The 23,547-nt window shown below is 36.9% G+C and overlaps 1 protein-coding gene across 1 annotated transcript in view; it reads right to left on the minus strand.

Moving 5' to 3' along the window:
* The window catches only part of WWC1 (WW and C2 domain containing 1), a 98,027-nt gene that overhangs the window by 1,385 nt on the left and 73,095 nt on the right, over positions 1-23,547 (minus strand). The window contains exons 11-22 of the mRNA XM_072400812.1: positions 21,702-22,231; positions 19,751-19,859; positions 16,839-16,916; positions 16,166-16,252; positions 14,941-15,130; positions 11,396-11,548; positions 10,191-10,291; positions 8,861-9,002; positions 4,312-4,476; positions 3,701-3,793; positions 2,341-2,571; positions 974-1,095 (exon numbers count right to left, since the gene is read on the minus strand). Coding sequence (XP_072256913.1) covers positions 974-1,095; positions 2,341-2,571; positions 3,701-3,793; positions 4,312-4,476; positions 8,861-9,002; positions 10,191-10,291; positions 11,396-11,548; positions 14,941-15,130; positions 16,166-16,252; positions 16,839-16,916; positions 19,751-19,859; positions 21,702-22,231 — 2,001 coding nt within the window. The remainder of the gene's footprint in view (positions 1-973; positions 1,096-2,340; positions 2,572-3,700; positions 3,794-4,311; positions 4,477-8,860; positions 9,003-10,190; positions 10,292-11,395; positions 11,549-14,940; positions 15,131-16,165; positions 16,253-16,838; positions 16,917-19,750; positions 19,860-21,701; positions 22,232-23,547) is intronic.

Consider the following 23,547-nt stretch of genomic DNA (forward strand, 5'->3'; position numbering starts at 1 on the left):
TATACATAATGCTCATAATCGTGCCTCAAGGAAACATCCTGGTGTAGATTAGCCTATTGGAATGCATAGGAATTTCAAACATGGGCTTTTAAAGCCTCAGGTTAAACGTCGGTGTAGACTAAGCCTTTGAAAATATTTCCTGAGGCAGAAAACAACAGACTGCAACCAGCAACAGTTTGAAACACTTCTGGAGAAATAAAGAGGGCGGAAGTGTCACAGGAAGAGTATAGTAAAAAAGAAGTGGGAAGTAATCAAGAAAAGGTGTGGAGCTGAATTAATTATAGAACATTTGGGTTGATTTACTAAGTTTACACTATTTACTTCATCTTGCAAAAAAAACTTTTTTAGCTTACTAAATGTAGTGAATACCTTAACACATTCAAGAAAATGAAATAGAAGGCTAAAACCAGCAGAGTGACATTTACCTGTATTCATACCTCATTCATTAAGTGATAATTTACATGATGATGATAATTTAAAATTTGCTAAGTGAAAAGCTTAAACTTTTTTAGTATATAAACCCCATGTAAGAGAATTAAAAATAGGAGCTCAATAATGAAAAGAAAAAAAGGAAAGAAGAAAAAAAGAAGGAAAAAAATGTATGCAAGAGGTGATGATCATTGATTTAGGGAGGGAGTAGGAAAAGTATTGGAACAGGTCATTAAAGCATGCGAGCAGGTAAGAGGAAAAGTTGGTTGTGTGTCTGGGTAGTGAAAGAATAATCAATAGAGGAAAGCAACCCAACAGATTATTTTAATTCTCAAATTCATCTGGAGGAATAGAATTGTATGAGCAAAGCAGCTGCCAGTCAATATCTTTCTTGGACAGAGAGAAGACATGTCATGTGTTTCAGTTTTCTAAATTTAAAGTCAGATTCATTGAGTAAGGTCAACTTGAAAGTACTGAACTACATAATTTTGTGGATAGTTCTGCAAAGGTAATAGCCTTTCTAAAGGTTTTATTAGAGCTTCACCTGAAAGACTGGACTTCCAATGGCTCCTTACAGCTTTGTCCTCGTAATCGACGTACATCCTTAGCGGCTGCTCTCATCATCTTCTCAGTTTGCATTTCATATTTCTGCTCTATTTTTTGCACCTAGGTAGTTACAAAACATATTACCATTTCTTTTTACCATTACATTACATGCCCTATAACATGAATAACTATGACAATTATCTAATAAGAAGATCAAAACAGTTTTGCTTTAGCACATTTCTCACCAAAATACACTATATATTCCAGACCTATATTTAAGTTGCCCATTTATGTAGATGCAATATTCAATAATTTTTTTTTAAAGTTATTTTATGAAACATGTAAGCCGCATGCTGTATATTACAAATTACTGACAGACTATTTAAATTATTAAATTTATTTGCCTTACTTTCCTTTGCAATCTGTCTTTCATTTTGAAGTTTTGCACATTTTATCTCCTTTTTACATCGTTTGTTATATTCTTTATAGTTTTCAAACGATGAAGGTGATCCCTCATTTTTATATTTTTGGAATGCCCTTTTCTTGTTCTTTATGGCATTTTTTAACATTAGATGTGAGCCACATAGGATTTAATTTTAACCTCTTAAAAGTATTACCCATTGGAATATATTTTTCACTGTACTTGTGAAGAAAGGGCTTGAAACATTCCCATTTCTGTACTGTGTTCTTTGAGGACAATATTGTCTCCCAGTTCAAGTCACAGAGACATTTGAAATTAAATGTTTTTATCTTTCCTGTTTTTGCTTCCTGTTTACAGCTTACAATAAACAAAAATCATATTATGGTCACTGCCAACAAGATTCTCTTTTATATGCACATTTATTATAAGCTCTGCATTGTTAGAAGAATAGGTCCAGCACAGATTTCTATAGCATTTTATGTAATGCAAAATTGAACCTGCTCCCAATATTACAACAGCTTCTACACCATTTGTGGTATGTTAGCCACAAGATCATTCATAAACTGGCATCTGTCTATCCTCTAACAAGCTGTGCATTGCTAGGAAGCACTATAAACTCATCCATACAAAATTAGCAATTGGTTATTGCTTGCCAGTATACTGTAAAAACTTAACTTGTTAAAGTAATTGCTCCTAATCAAAACCATTCATTTTTATGTTCACATTATCCATGTTGTCACAAGTAATTTTGGAATTGGCCACAGCTCATATTTAGCCAGCTCTTCTCTAAACACAACATAAATACTGTGAATGTAGTCAGAGGCTAAGAGAAGCTTCAAAATGGATAAAAAAATAAAATAAAGTTTAGAACAGAGCCAGCTGCTATTAATTCTGTCTGTTTATCCCCAAGTAGACAAAAAATCAAAATAACTAATTTTGCTTACCTGCTTCTCCACTTGTCTGAATAAAAGCTTAAAGCTGTCATCTTCCATCATCCTCTGAGGCAGCTCATTTTCACCCCGAAATTTGGCTTGCTCTAACTGTTCTTTCAACTCTCTTAATACAGCAATTTCTTTATTAAGTTGATTATGCCACGTCCTTGAAGCCTGCAGATCTAGTTCCAGATCCAGAGATGTACGAATCACATGGTTCCTTCCAGAGGACCTCAAGGATGGCTGAAACAATAAAATTAATTTTGAATATCCACTTAACAGCTAGAACACCTTGATTTGTTCATTCTAAGCTATATCAAGATATGTCAAAATGCAAATTTTGCTTAAGGTTTTATAGGGGGTATAATAATAGAAATGACTTATTTCCCAAATCTCGTAAAATGTTTAAGATAGTAATTTAATTTTAAAAGTAATTTTCGGTCAGCATCTTATCCTAAAAACATACCTTAAGATCCTATCACAAAAAACTTGTTCAGCCCATCATTACAAAGCTCAACTTAAGAAATTCCAAGTAGACATTGCTAGATGCATACATGTAGATAGGCAGTGGCTGCCAAAGGATATAGTAGGTGGCTGCTAAAAATTATTAACAGGACTGAAATGCAACAAGATGTTGTGTATCCAGCCAGCACATAACACATCATTTTGTCAACATTATTCTTAATAAATGGCTAAGCCCCAGATTTCCACAGGATTTGTAAAATTAAAAAATTGTATAAAAATAAAAAGAACAGCATATAATGTTAAAAACAAACAACTAAAATAAAATAATCAAATGTTATTATAATTTCTCTTTAAAAGAATATAAAAAAAAACCCACACCTCTCTAATCAATATACTTCAAAAGCACTAACCATAAATCTGTCAAATCCCTACAAAAGATCTATCACCAGCTTTAAATAATATCTGGCCCCACAAAGACACCAGCAAATTTGTTTTTATATGACAACAAAAGGAACTTATTTAGCCCACATGAAAAGCACAGAAAAATGTCCACTGTAATTACCTATCTGGTGCCTGTTACACTGGTTATTGTATTGGGAGTATTAATGATTTTTACCTCTGGTAAAGTAGAATTCACTTGGAACAGACATAGATGTTGTCAGTACAACTGTGCATTTGATAATCAGAATTGCTTAACTACTCTTAGCACAGGAAACTTGATGGAGATAATTTTGACTATGAGAGGTACTAAGTAGCACAGCCTAAATTTTTTAACCTTAACTATGTTTAGTGAGAGTGGACAGTACCTTCACCACACATTGTTGCTGTATACTAAAAGCATTACACTTTTGTTCTTTGTCAGGGAAGTTGATTAGTTATAAGAGATACAGTTTATGAGTGAACATACCCTTTTAACTCTCATACTGCGTCTTTCCATTGCATTTCTCACAAAAGTTGGCTTCTTGGAAAGAGTTGAACTATCACTGTCACTTCGGTTCAGCTATAGGACACACAATGCAAGATCGTTGGAAAGGATTGTGAAAGATCCTTTCCAACGACAAAAATTGGCAGTGTGTACGCAGCTTAAGTCATTAGCTCCTTTATCTTTCTAATATCTCACCAACATTGAAACCAAGATATGTGGCAGTGAAGAGTTAGAATAGAAGAAAAAATGCCTAACAAATACCAAAAATTCCCCAAAATGTCTTATTCATGTCAATGTATGCATTTGGAGCATGTATAGGTGTATAGGTGCTTTTGAGTGTTTTGGCACATTTTAAAAATTTCTACTGCAACCCCTCTACTACATCATCCAGTTTTTTATGGGACAGATACAATTACAATTTAGTTTAAGTTGACCAGACATCACACTGCTAGGTACAGTGAGCAACAGCAGAACTACGGCCTTTTGTTACTATGATACTCTAGGCATGTGTCCTTTGATGCAAGCAATCCCTAACACATGAGATGGTGATGTGTGTAGTCTTGTTACTAGATTTTAAATATCAAACTTCTTACACGACAAATGTATTCACTCTGAGGCCCGGGAGAAAAGGTTTTGGAGCGGATGATGGTACTGCCTCTCATAAACTGTGCCTGTACTGTATTTGAAGCATTTTTGTCTTTTGGGCGCACAACAGTGGTTGACTGAAGAAATCCTTCAGTGTTTGTCTCCTTATCCACCTACAAGAGAAAGGGAATGTAAGAAATGAGTACCTAACACGACAGATCTACTACATGTATATTAAGCATAACAATACATTAGCATTTATGTGCCTGGTTTAAAGTAAAACTCCAGCAAAACCGTTTTTTATTAGTTCCCATTACTTCTTGTCACAGTGACACAAAAGGCAAAGGTATATTTCTCCATCAGGGAAACAGACAGCCCATGATTTTAATGCAATTTAACTGACCTTTACCTGGGCTGTAGTTCTCCTTTTTTTAATGTAAATTTTGATTGAAAATCTTTTAATAGTTAATATAAGGAAAGGAATACAGACAATAAATAAAAACAGTAGATCAGGGCATACATTTATATCGTGGCAGCGGGAATATACATACAGGATTAGTATGGTTCTGTTTTTTTATACAATCAGTCCGTTAGAGACATCCTGAACAAGATTTTAAATACAGTAAGATTTCTGTTTCGGGTGACATTCCTCCATTTTTAAAAAAATGACCTGACACAGAGAAGGATTAACCAGAAAAAAAGCATCCAGATAGGAAGAAAAAGGTCTAAATAAGGGGAATTTAGCTTCCATAATTTTATAGTTCCATCCAGTTCTTCACATTGGAACAGTAGAGATTTAGGTGGGCATGGGTTGACACTGATCCCATGCAGACCAAATCTCTTTGTGCTTCTCTAAACAATTATTCTGGCCATCAGCAACTCCATCATCTTAATATCTTGAATTTGTTTATTCAAATCTATTCCCGTGGGAGAGAAAGGAGACTTCCATTGCAACGTGAATAATCACCTAGCCGGGGTCAAGACATAAGTCGTCAACTTAATTTGTATTTTAGAGAGCAGATGTTCTCCAGATAGATGGTGCACCAAGAGCTCTTAGGAGCGTGATCCCAGATTATTTGCCATATTCTGTATGGTGTATTATGTGTCTGAAATAAAAGACTTCTTTGGAATACCAAGGAAGAGTCATGTTAGTTGCAAAGCTGTCAGGGATTAGGGAAGTGTATAGGAAGGAGGTTATAGAGGATGGATGGCTTGTAAGAAAATTTGAATCTGCATTTTGTTTTATTTGTTTCCTAACTTGCATTGGAGCTAAGAGTAAGCTATTTAGAGCACCAGAGCAGTGAATTGAGATGGGTTGGGGCAACCCATAGCTGTTACAGTTCAGTCAATCTGTTGGATGTGGCCATGGTTGCCCAAGAGGCTAATTGGCTCAACTGGGCCACTTAATATTATTTGGTAAAGTCAGGGACACCTGATCCCCCTTGTTACTTTCAAGAGCATAATACCATTTTAGATATTCTATGTGGTTTGTAATCCTAAATCCTTTCTCCAGTGATACTGTAAATTAGTTTGCAATCTACTGAGAGTTTCCGGAAGTAAATTTATTGGTAGCGGTTTCACTTTTGCCAAATTGATCTTATACCACAACAAAGCCAACTTTCAACTTGTAAATTTATGTGGGAGTTGGAGAGGGAAAGCAAAATATCATCCTCATATAAGGCAAAAGTGAAAGTTTCCTTTTTACTCAGATCCCCTATCTTATAATCTGAGCTAAAGGCTTAATACATATCGTAAATTATAGTGGAGACAGAGGTCATCCCTGGTAATTGCCATTTTTATATAAATCTTTTCTGGCATAGCATATGGGAACTTAACCAACGTTGTAAGGGTTGAGTATAGTGCATGGATTGCCTGTAAAAATGTCCCTCTCAGTCCTATAGAATGCAGTGTTTGGAACATGAAAGGCCATCTGAGCCTATCAAAGGCTTTCTCCGCATTCCAAGCTGAGGATTAACACCCCATTGGTCCATTTTATTTAATGTATCAATAAGTGAGATAGTCCCCCTGGTATTGTCAGCTGCCTTACGACCCATAATGAACCCAACCTGGTCCCTGGAAATAATCCAGGGTAGAAAAGGGGCTAAACATGTGGCTAATATCCTGGTAAACAGTTTTAGGTCAGAGTTAAGGAAAGTGATTGGGTGATAGCTTGCTGGGTCAGCTGGGTCTTTGTTGGGTTTAAAAAAGAATATATGTGAATGTAACATGGTTTAGTGTTGAATATATGCTAAATCATCCAGGAAACAATTAAATAAAGCAGTGGAATGCGGCACCAAAATGGGATAAAACGTTTTATAATAGAAGTATGAAAATCCATCGTGGGCCTTTATTGGAAGGGAGCATTTTATTGGCTGCTGCAACTTCTGTGGGTGTAAAAGTGCAGTTAAGGGATTCTGCCTCAGAATCCGTAATAGTGGCAAAAGAGCATCAAGACTGATAACCATCTATCCTTGTTCTTAACTTGGATCCCATGTTCTTCTAAGCATCATGGACTGAGGTGTACAGATATTTGTAATAATCTCTGAAAATCTGAGCTTTATGTTTGGGGTCATGCCTTTATACATCTTGTCCATCTTTCTGTGCTCATTGGGGTTCCAACTGCTACCCTCTCCTGCCCCATCTGAGCCAGTAACATATCTGCCTTTTTGCCCTTATCATAAAATATCGGACATGTAAACACTAGGGCTTTCTCCACTTTTCATTATCTAATTCCTTTAGGTGATTAATAACTGTGACCACTTTATGAAGGCCCGATATAGAGGGGTGCTCTGTGAGTCTCTCAAAATTCATATCAGTTGAGCCCTTTGGGCCATTTTGTCTCTTTAAAGCCGGGAGAACACTTTAATACAATGCCTCCATTATCACTGCCTTATATGCAGGGGAGGAGTTATGATGTGCCAAATGGGTCTCCTGAAGGAAAGCAATGTCAACACCATGGCGCCTACATTCCTGCAGGACCAACCAATGTTTTGAAAAGGAGTTCAACCCCTTTACATACATTGGTATACACTTAAACATTTGACAGTATTAGAAAGGGGGAGCAAGCTGGTATCTCAGCCACTAAGCCTACCCTGACCCGAACCCCAGTGACATAATTCCCTATTTGCAGATTACTATTGCAGATGAACATGAACTTGTTTCAGTATTTTTGGTAACCACCACCTTAGTGGCCTGTAAATCCACAGAATCCACTCTTTCCACCAGGGAGCAAAAATCTGCCCATATGACATGAATCTCTGTCCTGAAATCCTCCCTTGTTGGAATAGTTTGAAAATATTCCTGCCAGGGCAAAGGTTGTATTGCATGTGGGAGAGTTTCCAAAGTGGTGGACCTCCCATCCCTGATAAAAGGTACCATTGTGGGACCTTAGGGGACCCCACATTGAGGTGCAACCTGAGGGAGGGGCCTGGCGGTCAATGGACCCCAGGAAGCTGTGCTCCCAAGGGTGTCAGGAGGAGGCAGGGGAACAGGCAGCTTCCCATCTGAGTGAGCAAGCACAGGAGAGGAGTAGGTTACTGAGGGGATAAGGGGAGCCAGCTGCACAGCCAGGTGCTCATCTTCTGCTGCGGTCACCATCTTTGAAAGTCGGCTTTCTGTCCTCATACCGAGCTGTAATATTAATAATAAAGCCGGCATAGTGGAGCGCCACTGGTTTTGTGAAGATCACAGGTGTGGTTGTTTTCCAAATATGGAATTGGTATGCGGGGAGAGTTATTACAGAGTGCAAGGCGATGCAGGAGCTCAACTACCATGGGTCCGTCACTGGTGCCATGCAACCACGACCCCTTCCTTTAAGGTAAGGTTTAATCTCAGCATATTTTGCCTTAACTGATAGATAATTTCTCCCTTCAGTAATATGATAAAAACATTATTATTTGTTATTAAACTTTTCTGGTTTTTTTTTCTTTATTTTAAACCCAATGACATAATTACTGGGAGCCTGTGCTTCTTATTTCAAAACAGCCAGATTATGGCTGGTGGAAGGGACCAGCAGGGTAATGTACATAGTTTTCCGAAAACAGGAAGTTGTGGTAATACCCACATGTGATACTGAAAAAAACTAAACTGTACATCCTGTACATAAACTGTACAGGTAAGTATAGAGTTTAGCTTCATCAAATACTATTTTATTGGTAAGAACAAGTAAGATTGGTAACATTTCACAAAGAGAATGGCAACATAGATAATGTCAACTAGCAATGTTCCACTACACAATGTAGAAAGTTGTATATAAGATATGTATAGGATACAAAAAACAAAACTTTCTTTTCTCTACACATACATTTCAAGAGCTGAAAAATATTTATTTTTTTGCCATTTTGCTATAACTAAGACTCCTTAATTGCTATATTGTAAAATATGTAACATGATATCAATGTAATAATGTAGGAGGAACTTTTTTGTTTCTTCATACATAAACTGACACACCCTGCATTATTTTGGGCACACATACATAATTAACTGATTTACTGGCCAAGCCCAAATCACTCTGCTTGATGTTACTGACAACACTTGCTACACTGAATGTATGTCTACCTTGTTCCCAGAACATTCAGCGCTCAGCTGTTCAAGGTTATCAGGGTCTTCTGTGTCACTCTGTTCATTCTCATCACATTCATTATCTTCTTCGTTGTCTGCAAAAGGTTCTTCATCCTGAGCAGCATTCTCTTCTTCAAGCCTGTGGCATGTCCAGGAATCAAAAAGCATATATAACACCTCATTTTAGGCACCAACACTTTTAAAGGCATATTGAAAAAACAAAACACTTAACCAGAAAGTATAAAAAAGTAATGAAAACCTTAATGTAGGACAAAAAAGAGTTGAGCTACCTGGGATGAGCCACTTATTGAAGAAATATATTAATTTAATTGCAGGTTAGAAACATGATGCTAGAAAGGTATAATGAGGCTGCATTCCCACCAGATCCATATAATTGCCAGGGTCTTTAAGTTCAAAGGTAAGCAGGTAGATCTTATACACAGTATTTCTTATGTTTATATGAACGATGAATCTGGATTTAGCACACCACAAGGCAAAGATGTGAATCGTCTGAGTTTTGTGTTGTGCTACATTTAAAAAAAAAGTTACAGCTAAAACCCACGCACTGTTGACACTTCATTTAAAATTAGGCTTAAGTCTTACCACAATGCACATTAACAGACATGCAGTAAATGCACCTCAAAAAAGTGTGAATCTAGCCCAAAACACTTTTTTTACAAACATATAAGACATATGGGCCATAAATTGACACAAATGAATACCCTTCTCTGACTAATTTATGGTGAAATGTGGTTCTAGTATTTGCCACTAAGTGTCACTCAATATTAACCAAGATTTTTTTTCTAATGGTATTTTCCTGTCAAAAAATCTCAGTTTATCCTTGGTGTTTGTTTCTAAAAAAAATAATAAAATACCAGAATTACCAAAAATAGAAATTAAAATAACAAAATGTTACAGAACATCTACATTCCAGTGAGTTTAAGGAAAATGTAATTTTCTCTGAACAGAAAACATTCAATGAAATGAGCAATAGAGCATGAAGAGTGAGAAAATGATGGAGCAATTCCAAATGTCACTGCATTAAAATTAGAGTGTTAACAATAGATTTTTATGCATTATGGTTTTTTTTTATTTTTCATCAGGGAACATAAACATTAAGAAACCCGTATACTGCATTTATGTTAATTAGATTTTGTCAAGCATGTTTTGAGCATTAAGAGTGACACCAAGGTCATTAGTACTTAATATACTCATTTAGAAAAAAAAACATATTTTTACCAGGATCCTTACTAATTTTAAAGGTTAAAAAAATAATTGAAGTATTTAACATACAATACAATTTAAAACAAAAGACACCTTCGCTTACCGGTGAGCATCTGTGTCTTCATCCTGACCAGCGTCTTCCTGCTGCTGTTCAACACCATCTACTTTTGCAGCAGTATGTACTAAAAGTGAAGACACCAATTCCTACAAAAAAGAAAAAAATAAGATCATAGGTTTTAGTTTTTATTCTGTGCTGAAATCATTATGCATAGTTTGTTGTGTACACATGGCATGCAGACAATGGTATCAATGGAATCTTCAGAAATCTTCAGAACAGTCTAATTTTCTTGCCTTTGGGCACATGTACTGAAAAATTACCACTGCTTTACAGTGTTTCTACATCCTATTGAGATTGACAGCTAGTGTGCTTATAATCATTGAGAATGAAAATAAAAAATAAAAATGTAACTTTTATTTACATAAAAACTATATGCTGTTTTTTTCTTTTGGGTCAGAAGCTTTTGCAATTATTTTATTTAATGTTACTTATCTCCCACTGCCAGTATAATGTTATAATAAAACAGCCTGTATTCCCTGTTGTGGGTAGCACTGCTGCAATCACAATACAAACGATGGTACAAAGTTCTTCCGATTTTTAAATCTTTTGACTGTGCATTTGCTCCTCTCTAGCAGAACTAAACTTTGAAACTAAAAATTGCTACCAGGCAGGTCCTTTATTGCTCAAGGGACAGGAGATGTCCCTTTTGCAAAAAAAGAAACTTACCTGTCTTTATTCCATTTTTTTCTATTAAAGCATCTCTGTTTTTGCTCTGTTGTAGACACCACTATCTTCACCTGGCCTCCTTCCTGGATCCAGATCTTTAACTATCGATTGGCCTAACCAGAATGATGTAACTTTCTGCATTCTCTTTTTCATTCCTAGCAGTCCAGGGGGGTGCTAGGATACCCTGTGCCCTACACTGCTCTTTTCTTTAATTGAGAAAAAAAAATTCAATTACATTCACCCACTTCGCACAGAACAATAAAAAAAGTGCTTTCGTTGAACGCATCACTATACCCCATATATCAGACAATAATCCATAAAAAAAAGTTTCTGTTATAAAATGAATAAAGGAAAATGTAGATTCTAGTAGGGATTACTGTATTAAATCAATGCTGCCTTTATACAGCAATAGCAGGAAATTGTTTTCCTTTTAATTTCTGCTCTGCAAATGCCTCCTAAACACATTTTTTTTCAGTAAACTTCTGTTGTCGAGCTAGTTTCCTTATACAACTAACATTTCTTACAGATTCTCCTTCAAGTGTTTCTTCAGAACATCCTGTTGCTAGCCTTTTACTGTGCGTTTGCTTCTTTGTGTGTAGGTAGCGCAGCAGGTTATAGCAATGTACTTCTTTCTCGCCAGATTTACAAACATTAGCCAGGTTTATTTGTGCTCCAACCTATAAACAAATATAAAACAAGCAAGGTTGTGAAAACAGGCTTTCAGTCATGCATGTTTAATTTTCTTCAATATGTAAAAGCATATTGACAGAAGTACAAAGTCTGATGTGTTTTTCTACTTCAGTTGATGTGCTTTTGCATGCATTATCACATGTTAACGTTAGTTTTTTTTTAACCAATATTCATATGATCAGCAATCCTAGATGCATTTACTAAGATTACTATAGGGTAATATGCATTTCATGAAATAGAAGCTGAGCAAAACACAGGCACTTGATGTCATGTACAAAATTGGTGAATGATTTATGATAGCGCTATATAAATACTGTGTAATAATAATGTGTAATAAAATGATTTGTGCACTGTTTCTCTAAATATCGAAGTAACTATATTATAATTTTCTTTATAAGTTACTCTTACTTTTGCCTTTGATGATTGATGCAGCATGTTTGCATTTGTGATAATTTGCACACATCTGTCCCTGTACGTCCATGTTGCTGGGTTTCTAGTTTTTCTGTCTTCGTCCAGGTATTTTGCTTCCTAGTATGTGCCTTTTGACCAGTATATTACACTGTTTTTGTCTATTCTGAGGTAGTAACTTCACACCTCACATTTGTAGTATTTTGCCTTGCTGTCTATTATTTTTATGATTATATTACTCCTTTCACTGATTTTACCATCTTTTGTTTCCCTGCACATAGGCTCATTATGAGGCAGATTCTGGTGGCTTTGGGGAGAAAAAGCTGTTGAAGACCATGCTAAGGCTGCATTTGTAGTTGGGTACCTTCACTACCTTCATGTTTAAACATCTAATATATTGAATTAGTTTTAAATCACAAATGTTACCTATATACTGTTTTGCATGCTTCATATTTCAGTCCGTATTTAGCTAATCACCATTTAAAATGTATTCTTAAGAAGTAATAAAAGCAGTTTAATGTTTTCTGGTTGCTACATTTGAAATGTGATAGAGTGGAAAGAGACATCTGTATCTTTTGCAACGGTAACACCAAAATGTACTCTTCAAAGCCACATATAAAATACCCAGTTAACAGGACATGCATTATACATTGGTGAAAATGTCAAAGATGTCTGAACTTTCTATTTAAAAGCCAACACAGAATGAAGTGTGGTTCTCCTCTACAATCATTCTTAATGTGTCATATTTATTTTACTCAAACTGCAAAGTGATAAACTACAACAATATTCACAAATAAATCAAGTGGTGCAAAGAACATATGTCAAAGTACAGATCTGACTCTTTTTCTGGTTGGCTCTGGAAATATAAATAGGAAACAACTAACAGAAATCTATGATCATCAGAAATGTTAAGACTTCTCTGATTGTAGCTATTCTATTCTTTTGTAAAGGAAAATTACCAACTTTGGTGCTGAACATTCCCGAATCACCCAGATTTTCCTATGATAGTCTATCTATCTTCTCCAGTCTTGAAAAGCTTTCATAAATCAGTCCCAAAGATTCAAATGTAATGCAGACTGGGCCTTAACCCAATGCAGGTTTTGGTCATCTTTATTCACATATATATTCATAATATCAGTCTTTCACCATAAGATGAATAATTTGGCTCTCTAACTTTTTGCTGATGGCAATGAAGCATATTAATGCAAAACAAAATTGCCTTTGTTGCCCATATCAGCCAATATTATGCTGTTAAAATTGTCTAACCAGCTTGAAAACAATGGAAGCAAGAATCATAATGGTTGTCATAGTTGTATACAGTTCTTTTTTACTTTTCAAAATTAATTTTGTGATTTGTGTATTGAAAATTTTCAAGAAGCCAATGGTGTAAGATGTACCACATATATCTTGGATTTCTTTCCACTGCACACATACATGCCCATGGGTGTAGCTCTGAGAACATGCTGTTAGTTTGACATTTCATTATCTGTCAGAGCAATTTTTTCAGTACTGCTCAACTGAAGTTGGTGATTTATCATCTGTGATTTTTACAAAATAATACTAACATTCGTGCACTGTAATTAGCACTAGCCCTCAGGACTCAGGAGTCAAGCATTAAACTTAATGTATTTATTCAAATTAGTTTTTTGTTCAATCTGTTGCAAAATGTCTTACTTGAAAATCCTATCCGCAACTATTTCTCTAAAGCCAAATAAAGGTGCGCAAAATGGATTTTTACTTGCAGGATCTACAGACAAGAAACTTTGCATACATTTTAGGAAAAAGCTTTCCTTTTGTAGTATAAAAGGTAAAAAAATTGAGGTAAAATAATATATCATACTTTGTACCTGAGTTCAAAAAAAAAAAAGAACATTATAACATTATTTCCCTGTGTGGGAGATTAACCTCAAAACACACTTGCTGCAGAGAGGTACTTCAGATTTTAAGTACAATTTCAGGGGGCTCTGCCCACTTTTATTCGTAAAACAATAAATCAATAAAAAAAATAAAAAATAGAAAAATTCCAGAGTTCTCCTTGCAGGGGATCAATGTCATTCAAAGAATAAGTATGCAAATAAATTATTAAATAAGTAAAAAATAAGCAAATTTTAGCCTTGTGGCTCTCAGACACTCTCAGAGTTTCTGGGAGACGTTATCCCGGCCCACAGGCTCCACACAGCCTTTCTGCCGGAGCCACACTTAGCCTAAGGCTGCAACTCCCCCTTGTTTCAAAAACAGGTGCCTTTTTAACATCAGAGACCAAGCTTACCTCACAAGTTTAAAAATGTTTATCTAAACACCAAACATGATGCCAGTTACTCTATACATAATTATTGTATGTAACACAGTCAATATCACTGCACTTTACATACTACATAGTTGTGGACTCCTATTTTTTTTTACGTCATTTTGTACATTACATAGTCCTAACTAGGTTGTATATTACATACTTCTTACATGGGTGCTTATAGTCTCAAAACATTTCATATTCCTGTTGCACAGTATATTCTACAAAATCCTGGTTGCCGTACTCTGTACACTGTACTTTATATGCTATATTATACATTGTAGTACCCAATTATTTCAAGTTTTTTTTAGTGTTAACAGACAGGTTAGACAAAGTTTTTGCTCTATGTGTCTATTCTGTGTGCAGAATAGCATATGTAACAAGTATTTAAGTGATTCTTTTGTGGCAAGGTTTTTGTGTTTTTGAGATATTTCAATGTTATACAATAATAAAGCATATTTTGTGGATACAAGGACATAGGCATTTGGGTACAGTGTAATAGGAACTTATTACAGTGTATTAGGAATTAAGGCTACATTTTTGATATGACAGCAGAAAATTATGCAAGATATAATAATGGAAATGAAGACATTCAACATTTAACTCGTCTAATGTTGCAAAACATGTAGCTAGGATGAAAAATAAATGACTGCTTATTGCAGACTGAGATGTAAAGTCAGTTACCAGGCATTCTTCTCGATGTTTTTTTAGTGTGCACACATCAACTTGTAAAGTCTTTTGATGAAGAGCCGTAAGGGATACAGGTGCCAAAAACATTTCCTCGAACACTACAATGTCTGATGCATCCACAGTTCTTGTACGAAACAAGCAGCTTGTGTTTTCAGAACAGGGAAGAATGGCAACACGGACATATCTATAAATAAAGGCACTCAAATCAGTAAAACTAAAATGCTAAATATTTACCATTTATTTATAATAATAAAGAAAGAGTATTACAGCAAAACTAAAGTTTAATAAACAAAATGTTGTACGCAAGCAAACATAATAATATTAAAGAAAACAATTTGTAAGAAGCAGAAAAGTTTGACATTCCCTCAAACATTCCCTTGTGGTAATCAATACTGCCATTGAAACACATATACCAAGAAGATTCCCACAAAGGAATGTTTATATGAATTTCAGATTCTCTACTTTATAAACTGAGCCCTAAGTGTTTATAAATTTATGTAATTTTTTGGGTAAAGTAGGGAAGAGTCTGTGTTACCACTGAGGGATTTATCCGAGGAGATTTGTCACTGAGACAGGAAAACCCAAATTTTCAGTTATCAACAGAACAATAGGGTTAAAAAAATCCTCTAATGGGGAAATCTTCAGGGACATTTTTCTAGGTTGAACATTTTGTTTGCTTTCGGAAGAAATCTTCTCGATTCCTGTTGTGTCTTTAGTGCAGGAAGTGAAAGAAATTCCCTTTATCATCCTGATAGTTGTTTTCACCCTTCCCTGATGTTTATAAAAAATTCACCTGGACAGACACACAATTAGAACTTTATTGATGCAGGCAGAAAGAAGGTATTCACCTGCTTCTTTACAATGCGAGCAATTTTTGCTTTCAGTTTTTGCTCTCTCAGGGTGGTTTACATAACTGGCATCATGTTTGGTGATAGATCATTTGATAGAACATTTGTAAACTTGTGGGGTATAAATATAAGTAATGTAGGCTAATAAAGTGACAGTGGAGAACTGCTAATTATGTTAGGAGAAAACTTTTCCTGTTATAATCTTCAGGGATCCACTGTTACTGCACTGTTACTGCAAAACTGACAGCGAAGCACTGCAGTTGAACATCAAGACCAAAAGTCAAGGCTAACTGCATTATGTTCAAAACTTAAAATGGCCCAATCAGATCAGATCAGATTTCACAATTTTTTCACAATTTTACAATACTTACAATGTCTTGTCCTGTTGTAGCAATAAAGCAGGTAAGCTATCAAGCTGAATAATAAATATAGCAAATACTTGTTTTTTCTGTTCATACCTGGAAAAAATTAAAATAAACACCAAGGTTAGGAAAAATCTTCTCCCAAACAATTCAAAAAAAATTGTAATGAACACAACAGAATATAAACAGATTTATTTCTGGTAACACTCAACTTACAAAACTGTAATTTGTTGCTTTTAACCCCTTCTTCTTTAATTTTGGCACATATATTTAGGGTGGCTCAAATGCCGATTTTAACTAATCCATTCTTTGGTACCGTTTTTGTTGTTTCAATCAATAGGCTTTATTGCATCTCCTGTTATCTGCATATGCATGGAATGTTCACAATTAGATTTTTACACTTTCAGTATTTATTTATTTATTACATTTTCACAATTAGTTATTAACATTTTTAGTATTTATTATTAATAATTAAATAGATACTTAAAGTGTTAAAAACTAATTGTGAACATTACATTCATATGCAGATAGCAATGTTTTAAATCTTCAGGAAAACAAAATCATTAGGTGCATGACATACAGCAAACAGCAAGATATATGCCTATAAAATCTGCATTTTGCCAGTACAGAAAAAAGCCTTCCTAACACAACATACCAGAGGAAAGCAACAAATTATACTTACTTCATTCCAATTTTGATTCTTGCAGTACCCAATGTCCCTGCATCTTCATTTTCAAAGTCAACATGTTCCAAAATCTGCCTGAAGAATACACAATAATATTTAATACATTTTGTAGTTAATTGTATTTATATTTTTTCAGCTTCTAAAAACAGTGGTAATTCTGTTATCAGCTGTAAAAGGCATTGCAGGTTGATAATTACATATATACAAATCTTAGATGGAAACTAGTATTAAAAGGAGGGTCTGTAAAGGGAAGAGTGCATAGTTTTCCCTAGAAGATTTAGCCTTGCTCTGCCTGGCTCCCCCACCCACCTCTTTAATCCTTTGATTGGTGTCCTATGAGATAATCCAACCTTCAAAATGTGTACTACCAGTTCATTGGGCATATACAATAATTTTGCTGCAGTGGTAGCTCCCCGAGAGTGGGTGTCTTCTAAAGACCTCGGAGATCAGCTGTGGCTGCACCCCACCCACCGTGTATTGTGAAATAGTCCTACCCTTTGTACAACAGCAGCACGAGAGCTATGTATTAGAAAACGCTTATCAGGCCTGGTGATTCCATGCTGTGTGCTATCGCAGTATCCCATACAGCCTATTTTGCCCAGCAATGTTACTTGCAGCAGCAAAGAGTATGGAGCAATAGTAGGAGCCTCTGCTTCCCTTTGGCCGTGCATGTTATTTTATGGCATCCCCAGCACACACTCTGAGGCTGTGCACAGCTGAAGGAGATTCTAGAGGCTGATCAGCTCCTGACTCAGTCCTGCACTGCCATTGGCTCCTGGGACTTTATAGCCTCGCTGCTCCGTCACCAGTGCCAGTTGTAGCGTTAAGCTAGGCTGACTTGCTGCTGTTTATTTGTGTGATTTACTGTTGCTGAGCCTGTGAGTTTTTGCTATCTGGACTGACCTTTTGCCTGTGACCCTGACTCTGCTTGTGTCTTGCCCTTGCTTACCTCGTTTGGTGGACGGATTACCTGTGAATGACCTCTGGTGCTGTATTCTGGACATGTCTCTGCTTGAATCTAGGTACTGCTTTATCTGTGGGGCTCTGGTCCTATACCAGCCCTTCCCAAGCCACCATCCCTTGCGCACTAAGTCCTGGGGGCAACTGTGTGCTGGGAAACGCAACCAGTCTCCCGAAGTTGAGTGGGGGCTTGCTATAGGTGAAGAGTGCGGCCTTGGATTGGAGGACTGGTGGCTGGCGAGTACTGTTGTTGGACCGGGGCCTTACACTGTGTCTGTGTCCATGCTTCCGTCATTACCCCCAATGTATAAACTTTCATATCTCCTACATCGATTGTTGAAGAAACTTGAAATTTTCAAGGTACACAGGGGACCCCGAGAGCTCACACTAAACTGTATTACTGAAAAAAATGCTGATATTACTGCACATGTGTGAGATTGCCATCTTTCTTTTTTCAATGACCTAAAGTCCCTCCTGCGCATTCCTCTTCTCGGATCTCAAGCCTCCTGCCAATACTGCCAACTGTCTGTGCACTGCGGTGCCAAAATATAAATTTGCACGCTCACTAAACTTTAAGGCTCCATTCAGACTGGCGGTGAGGTGGCGCTGCGGATACCCCTTCCCCATGCCATGGAACCCTTCTTAGGGGTGGAAGCTCAGTACTGCTCACTGTCGCCAGGAGTCCAATTTGCAAACCCTGAGGAGTGAGGGACTGAGCGGCTGGCGGGGTGCCTGTTATACATAGCTGGCAACTTACCGTTTCTGGAACAGAGGGATGTTGCCAACTGAAAATGTGGAAGCCATTTATGTCCCCAACCCCCCCCCCCCCCTCAATTAAAATTTTATGGCCATCATATCATGCTACCCTGTTCACACATAGCTATCCCCTTACTCTCTATGAACCTCAGTTTCTCTGTAAAATCTCGTTTAAGCCTAATTTAAGAAAAACAACCTAGTGACTTTCTACCTTACAAATTAAACAATAAAATGTGTACATTGGGGTCCCGTGAATGTAAGGGAACATTTATATGTTACAGAGCACCATGGAATGAGAGTGGTGATGAAGTTTTGCTGGGTGGAAGGGGGGTTTAGGGACAGGAATATTTCACAGTACAAGGTGGGCGGGGTGCAGCCACAGCTGATCTCTGAGGTCTAAATAACATGCCCACTCTCTGGGAGACCACACTGAAGCAAAATCCCATTGAAAAAGATAGGAGATGCGCGCGCAGAAAAAGTTGATTGTGACATCATTGTGCACGCCCAATCAGCTGGTAGTATGAATTCCTAAAGTAGGATTATTTTATAGGACAGGGGATTACAATGAGGCTGCTCCGAGTTCAGCTGTCATCTATACGCAGAGCACACAGTTCAGCCTTGATGGGAGTGAGACACAGGCAGTTCCCATCTGATAGCACGAGCTGGGATTTCTATTACATTTTTAAAACTGCTTCTGTTAAGAGAACCTTTCACTGAGCATTTTTATTAAGACAGCCTTTCAGTGGAGAGCCTAAGGAACAATGTGGTGACAGAATAATGACATTTCTATTAATATGATAGACTGCTAATATCAGGAATTTGACAATTCTTTTTAAGGTTTAGTCTACAGGACTGCATGTATAATACAATGCAAATTGTGGGGTAGAAAGAAAAAGTCAGGAATCTAAATAAAATAAAGAATATAACTGAGACTAATTGATAAGTAAATAAACACACACACAATGTAAGTAACTCAAGATGTAAAACAATTTAATTAATGTTTGTGCCCCCTGGGGAAATAGCCCGTAATATTCTGTCTGGAAAGAATATGGGATGTCCAATGAGGACACAGACAAACACAGGTAATGTGTTCATAAAAGTAAGAACGTAACAAACCAATATAAGTTTTGTTTCTTCCGTATCTATATCAAACAAATCAAAATGCATCCTGGTTATATTATGTTAAAGTGTACCTTTGAGTTGTTGCTTCATATACACCACTGTCTCCAGCCACTGATTCATCTGATACTGCTGCTGATACACCAGACACTTCCAACCCAGACAATGTAAAGGCACCCAAACCTATAAATAATTATAACAATATTATATAACAATATAACAAAATATTACCACCATAATAAAAACATAATAATGGGCAGCATGGGAGGCATGGGGCTCAAAGGTTAACACTCTGACCTTTGCAGCACTGGGTCCCAGGGTAAAATTTCAGCCAGGATGGAGTTTGTATATTCCCCCTATGTTTGGGTTTCCTCTGGGTACTCTGGTCTCTGCTCACATTCCAAAAACATGCAGATAAATAATATGCATCCCTTAATAGACTTTAGACTGTGTTAATGCCAAGTGACAATGGTAGTGTTTCCCCGAAAATAAGACAGGGTCTTATATTATTTTACCGCATTAGGGCCTATTTTCAGGAGATGTCTTATTTTTCTCATGTTTTTAAATCTGTCATTATTCATGTAAAGAAATAAGACAGGGGTGGCAACAAAAACAATGACATTTACAAGAGGCGTAACTACCGTAGAAATCACCAAAGAAAAACATTTAATTGCCCCCACACAATATCGTATCCCCATATGTGCCCCCCGCATGATATGGTATGTGGGGAATGCATTCCTCACATAATATAGTGCCCTCACATACTGTATATAGTGCTCCCACACAATACAGAACATGCCCACATATGTGAACACACATTCATACATTACAGCATTTTGTTAAAAAAAAAAAAAAAAATTACTCACCATTCTTGATACCGTACTCCGATCCCACAGTGTGCATCCCGGCTGCTTCCGTCATCTTCTCTTGGTACCACGTGACCGCGCTCTCCAAAGAAGCTTACACAAAGAAGCTGCTGATAGGGCTTATTTTTTGGGTAGGGCTTACATTTCCCCCTTGCATGATTAGCATGCTAGGGTTTTTTCTCAGGGAAGGTCTTATTTTCAGGGAAACACAGTATATATATATATATATATATATATATATATATATATATGAGAAAGCAAGTGATAATACTAGAACTTAGAACTTCAACTAAACGTAGCACAATGTTAATTTTGCAAAGAAAAGTCTGTTTTTTTATTACACCTTTTAAGCACTGATAAAGGAGTTGATGTGTAACCCCTGCAGATATATTAGTTGTTTTTTTATATTTGTTATAATATAATAATATTATAATATATTTATTATAATATATAACAAAAATTTGTTTAAATAAACCCATTTATTTTTACCCCTATACCAATTGGTGTGCCACTCGTCTCCCCTTCTTCTAAGTTTTACACATACTGGCAGATATAACTTGTGGCTGTCAAGCAGTGTAGAAAATAGACTGTGGTGAACAGTTCCTGGAGATAACAGAATCGTCCAGCAATACAAAAGGCTATGTCTGCCATAGAAACCCTGTTCCGCTTTTTATGGTGTGGGCAGGGCTTACCATAATCACCAGCAAAGCCATTGCTTGTGAACAGTTGTTGATAAGCAAACCAAAGTGTATCACTAAACTTTACCTGAGCACCAGAGATTTACTGAATGCAACAACTAAACCAGTAAATGAGTGCTGTCAGTCTAAAACAGAAAGTATTTTACTGTCAGGATCACCAGGTGAAATTTAAGGAAAAAAATCCATATAAAAACACCAATTCAGCCACCCCACCTAAGAACGAGTAGACCTCAATATATTTTTGTGTTGTTTTGAAATTAAATATACTTTAAAACTGTAATTTACATTCATAAAAGAATGAAACTCTCCATATGTGTGTTACAACCCAATGGTATTGTTAATATGTATGCCAGGCCTGAAAAGGTGCCTCACAACATTTACTGAATACACACACGCTGTGTATATATATATATATATATATATATAGTATTGTGTATCTATATTTTGTTTTAATTATTTACCTTGTTCATTGGGTTTGCCTTCTATTTCATGTTCATAGGTTTCTTCATCTCGTTTCTTTGCTACCTCAGAAAGACCAAGTTCTGAAAATTGTCTGTTTAAATCAAAGTCCATTTGATTCAGGAAATCATCTCCAGTGAAAGGAAACCCTGTTACAAGTGGCGAAGAAGGAGGAGATGGGGAAGAAAAAGAAGACCTAGGAGATAATGATGTCACAGATTTAGGAGTACCGGACAAAGACCTCAAGGCTTGGACACGGCTTGTTGACTCCGCCCTCTGAGTCTTTACCACCTCATTTTCAAGAATGGTAGTAATGGAGCCAGATGGTCTATAACCTGATGTCCCTTCTTGTAGCATAAATTCAACTTTGTTCTGGTATTCTGTCTCTAGATGATCCAAGGGTTCATAGTACAGATCTGTAAAGCTTGCTGAAGTTGAGGAGTCTTGACTAGAGGTGACCAGAGATCCCTGACTAGAAGCAAGAGATCCAGGACTGCTCCCAGATGAAAGTGACTGAGTGCTAGTAGAGAGACTAAAAACAAGAGAAGATTAAAATGGTATAATAAAAAAAAAAAAAAAAAAAAAAAAAAAACCAGAATAACAATCTATAATCATTTACTTCTCAAGGGGACTAGTTTACTTATCCTACATATTATATACATTTAGAAATTACATAGCTCAAGGGGACTAGTTTACTTATCCTACATATTATATACATTTAGCAATGACATAATCCACCCTCCTCTAGTGTCCGAGCCAACTAACCTTTCTGCCCCCTTATTTAACTGTCCCACCCCCTCTGTCCTAGTTTAAATATCCCTCTGACATTCCCCTAAATCTTTCCCCTAGCACAGCAGCCCCCCTTTCATTTAGGTGCAAAACATCTCTGGCATACAGCTTGTACCCCAATGAAAAGTCAGCCCAGTGCTCTATGAACCCAAACCCCTCCTTTGCACCAAGACTTAAGCCATGCGTTTAGCTGTCTAAGCTCCCTCTGCTTTCCTGTATTGCGCGTGGCACAGGCAATATTCCAGAGAATATAACCTTGGAGGTCCTTTCCTTGAACTTGAAACCTAGTTCCCTAAACTGATTTTTAAGGATCCTCCATCTTCCATCTATATTGTCATTGGTTCCAACATGGACCAAGACAGCTGGGTCCTGTCCAGCCCCTCCCAGTAATTTGTCCACTTGGACAACACTCCGCATGCCGAACCCTGGTGCACCAGGGAGACAGCAATGTTTTTATCACTGATCATTGCATAGTCAAGTAAAGAAAATGGATCAATGACTTAGGATAAAAAAAAATGCAGATGGGTTTAAAATCCATCTGCATGCTTACCTATGGCTACCCTGCAAAAGTGAAGGAGCTTTGTGGGGTTAATTGGCCCATCCCAGCACTCGAATGTCCCCAGGACTTGAGTATGTCATCCTTTCTTTACTCACAGGAGTGAGCAAATGATGGCTTCTGATGTAGAAATGACAGAGGACCAAAAGAAAGAACAGAACCCAGAGCAAGAAAAGGGAGTCCGAAGTGCAGGGCAGGTCTCAAGATAGCGAAACGTCAAGCACAAGAATTGTCTAGAATAGCAGAATGGCTAAACACAGGTTAGGAATCCCACAGTGGGGATGTCAGTGGGCATCAGATGAATAGGTATTAGGAGACATAGCTGGGATCAGACACAGATGGCAGTTTGCCAGACATAGTACCCAAGAGCCAGAGGTGAAAGAGTAGTGAGCAGAAGTACCCAGGGTAAGAGACAGGTCACAGTCTACCAGGTGCAGAACTAGCTTTTTAACCTGTAATCTAACTAAAACTCAGAGCATCTTTAAATCAGCATGATGCCAGGT

Source organism: Pyxicephalus adspersus, chromosome 2 (assembly GCF_032062135.1).
Source record: "Pyxicephalus adspersus chromosome 2, UCB_Pads_2.0, whole genome shotgun sequence".
NCBI lineage: Eukaryota > Metazoa > Chordata > Amphibia > Anura > Pyxicephalidae > Pyxicephalus > Pyxicephalus adspersus.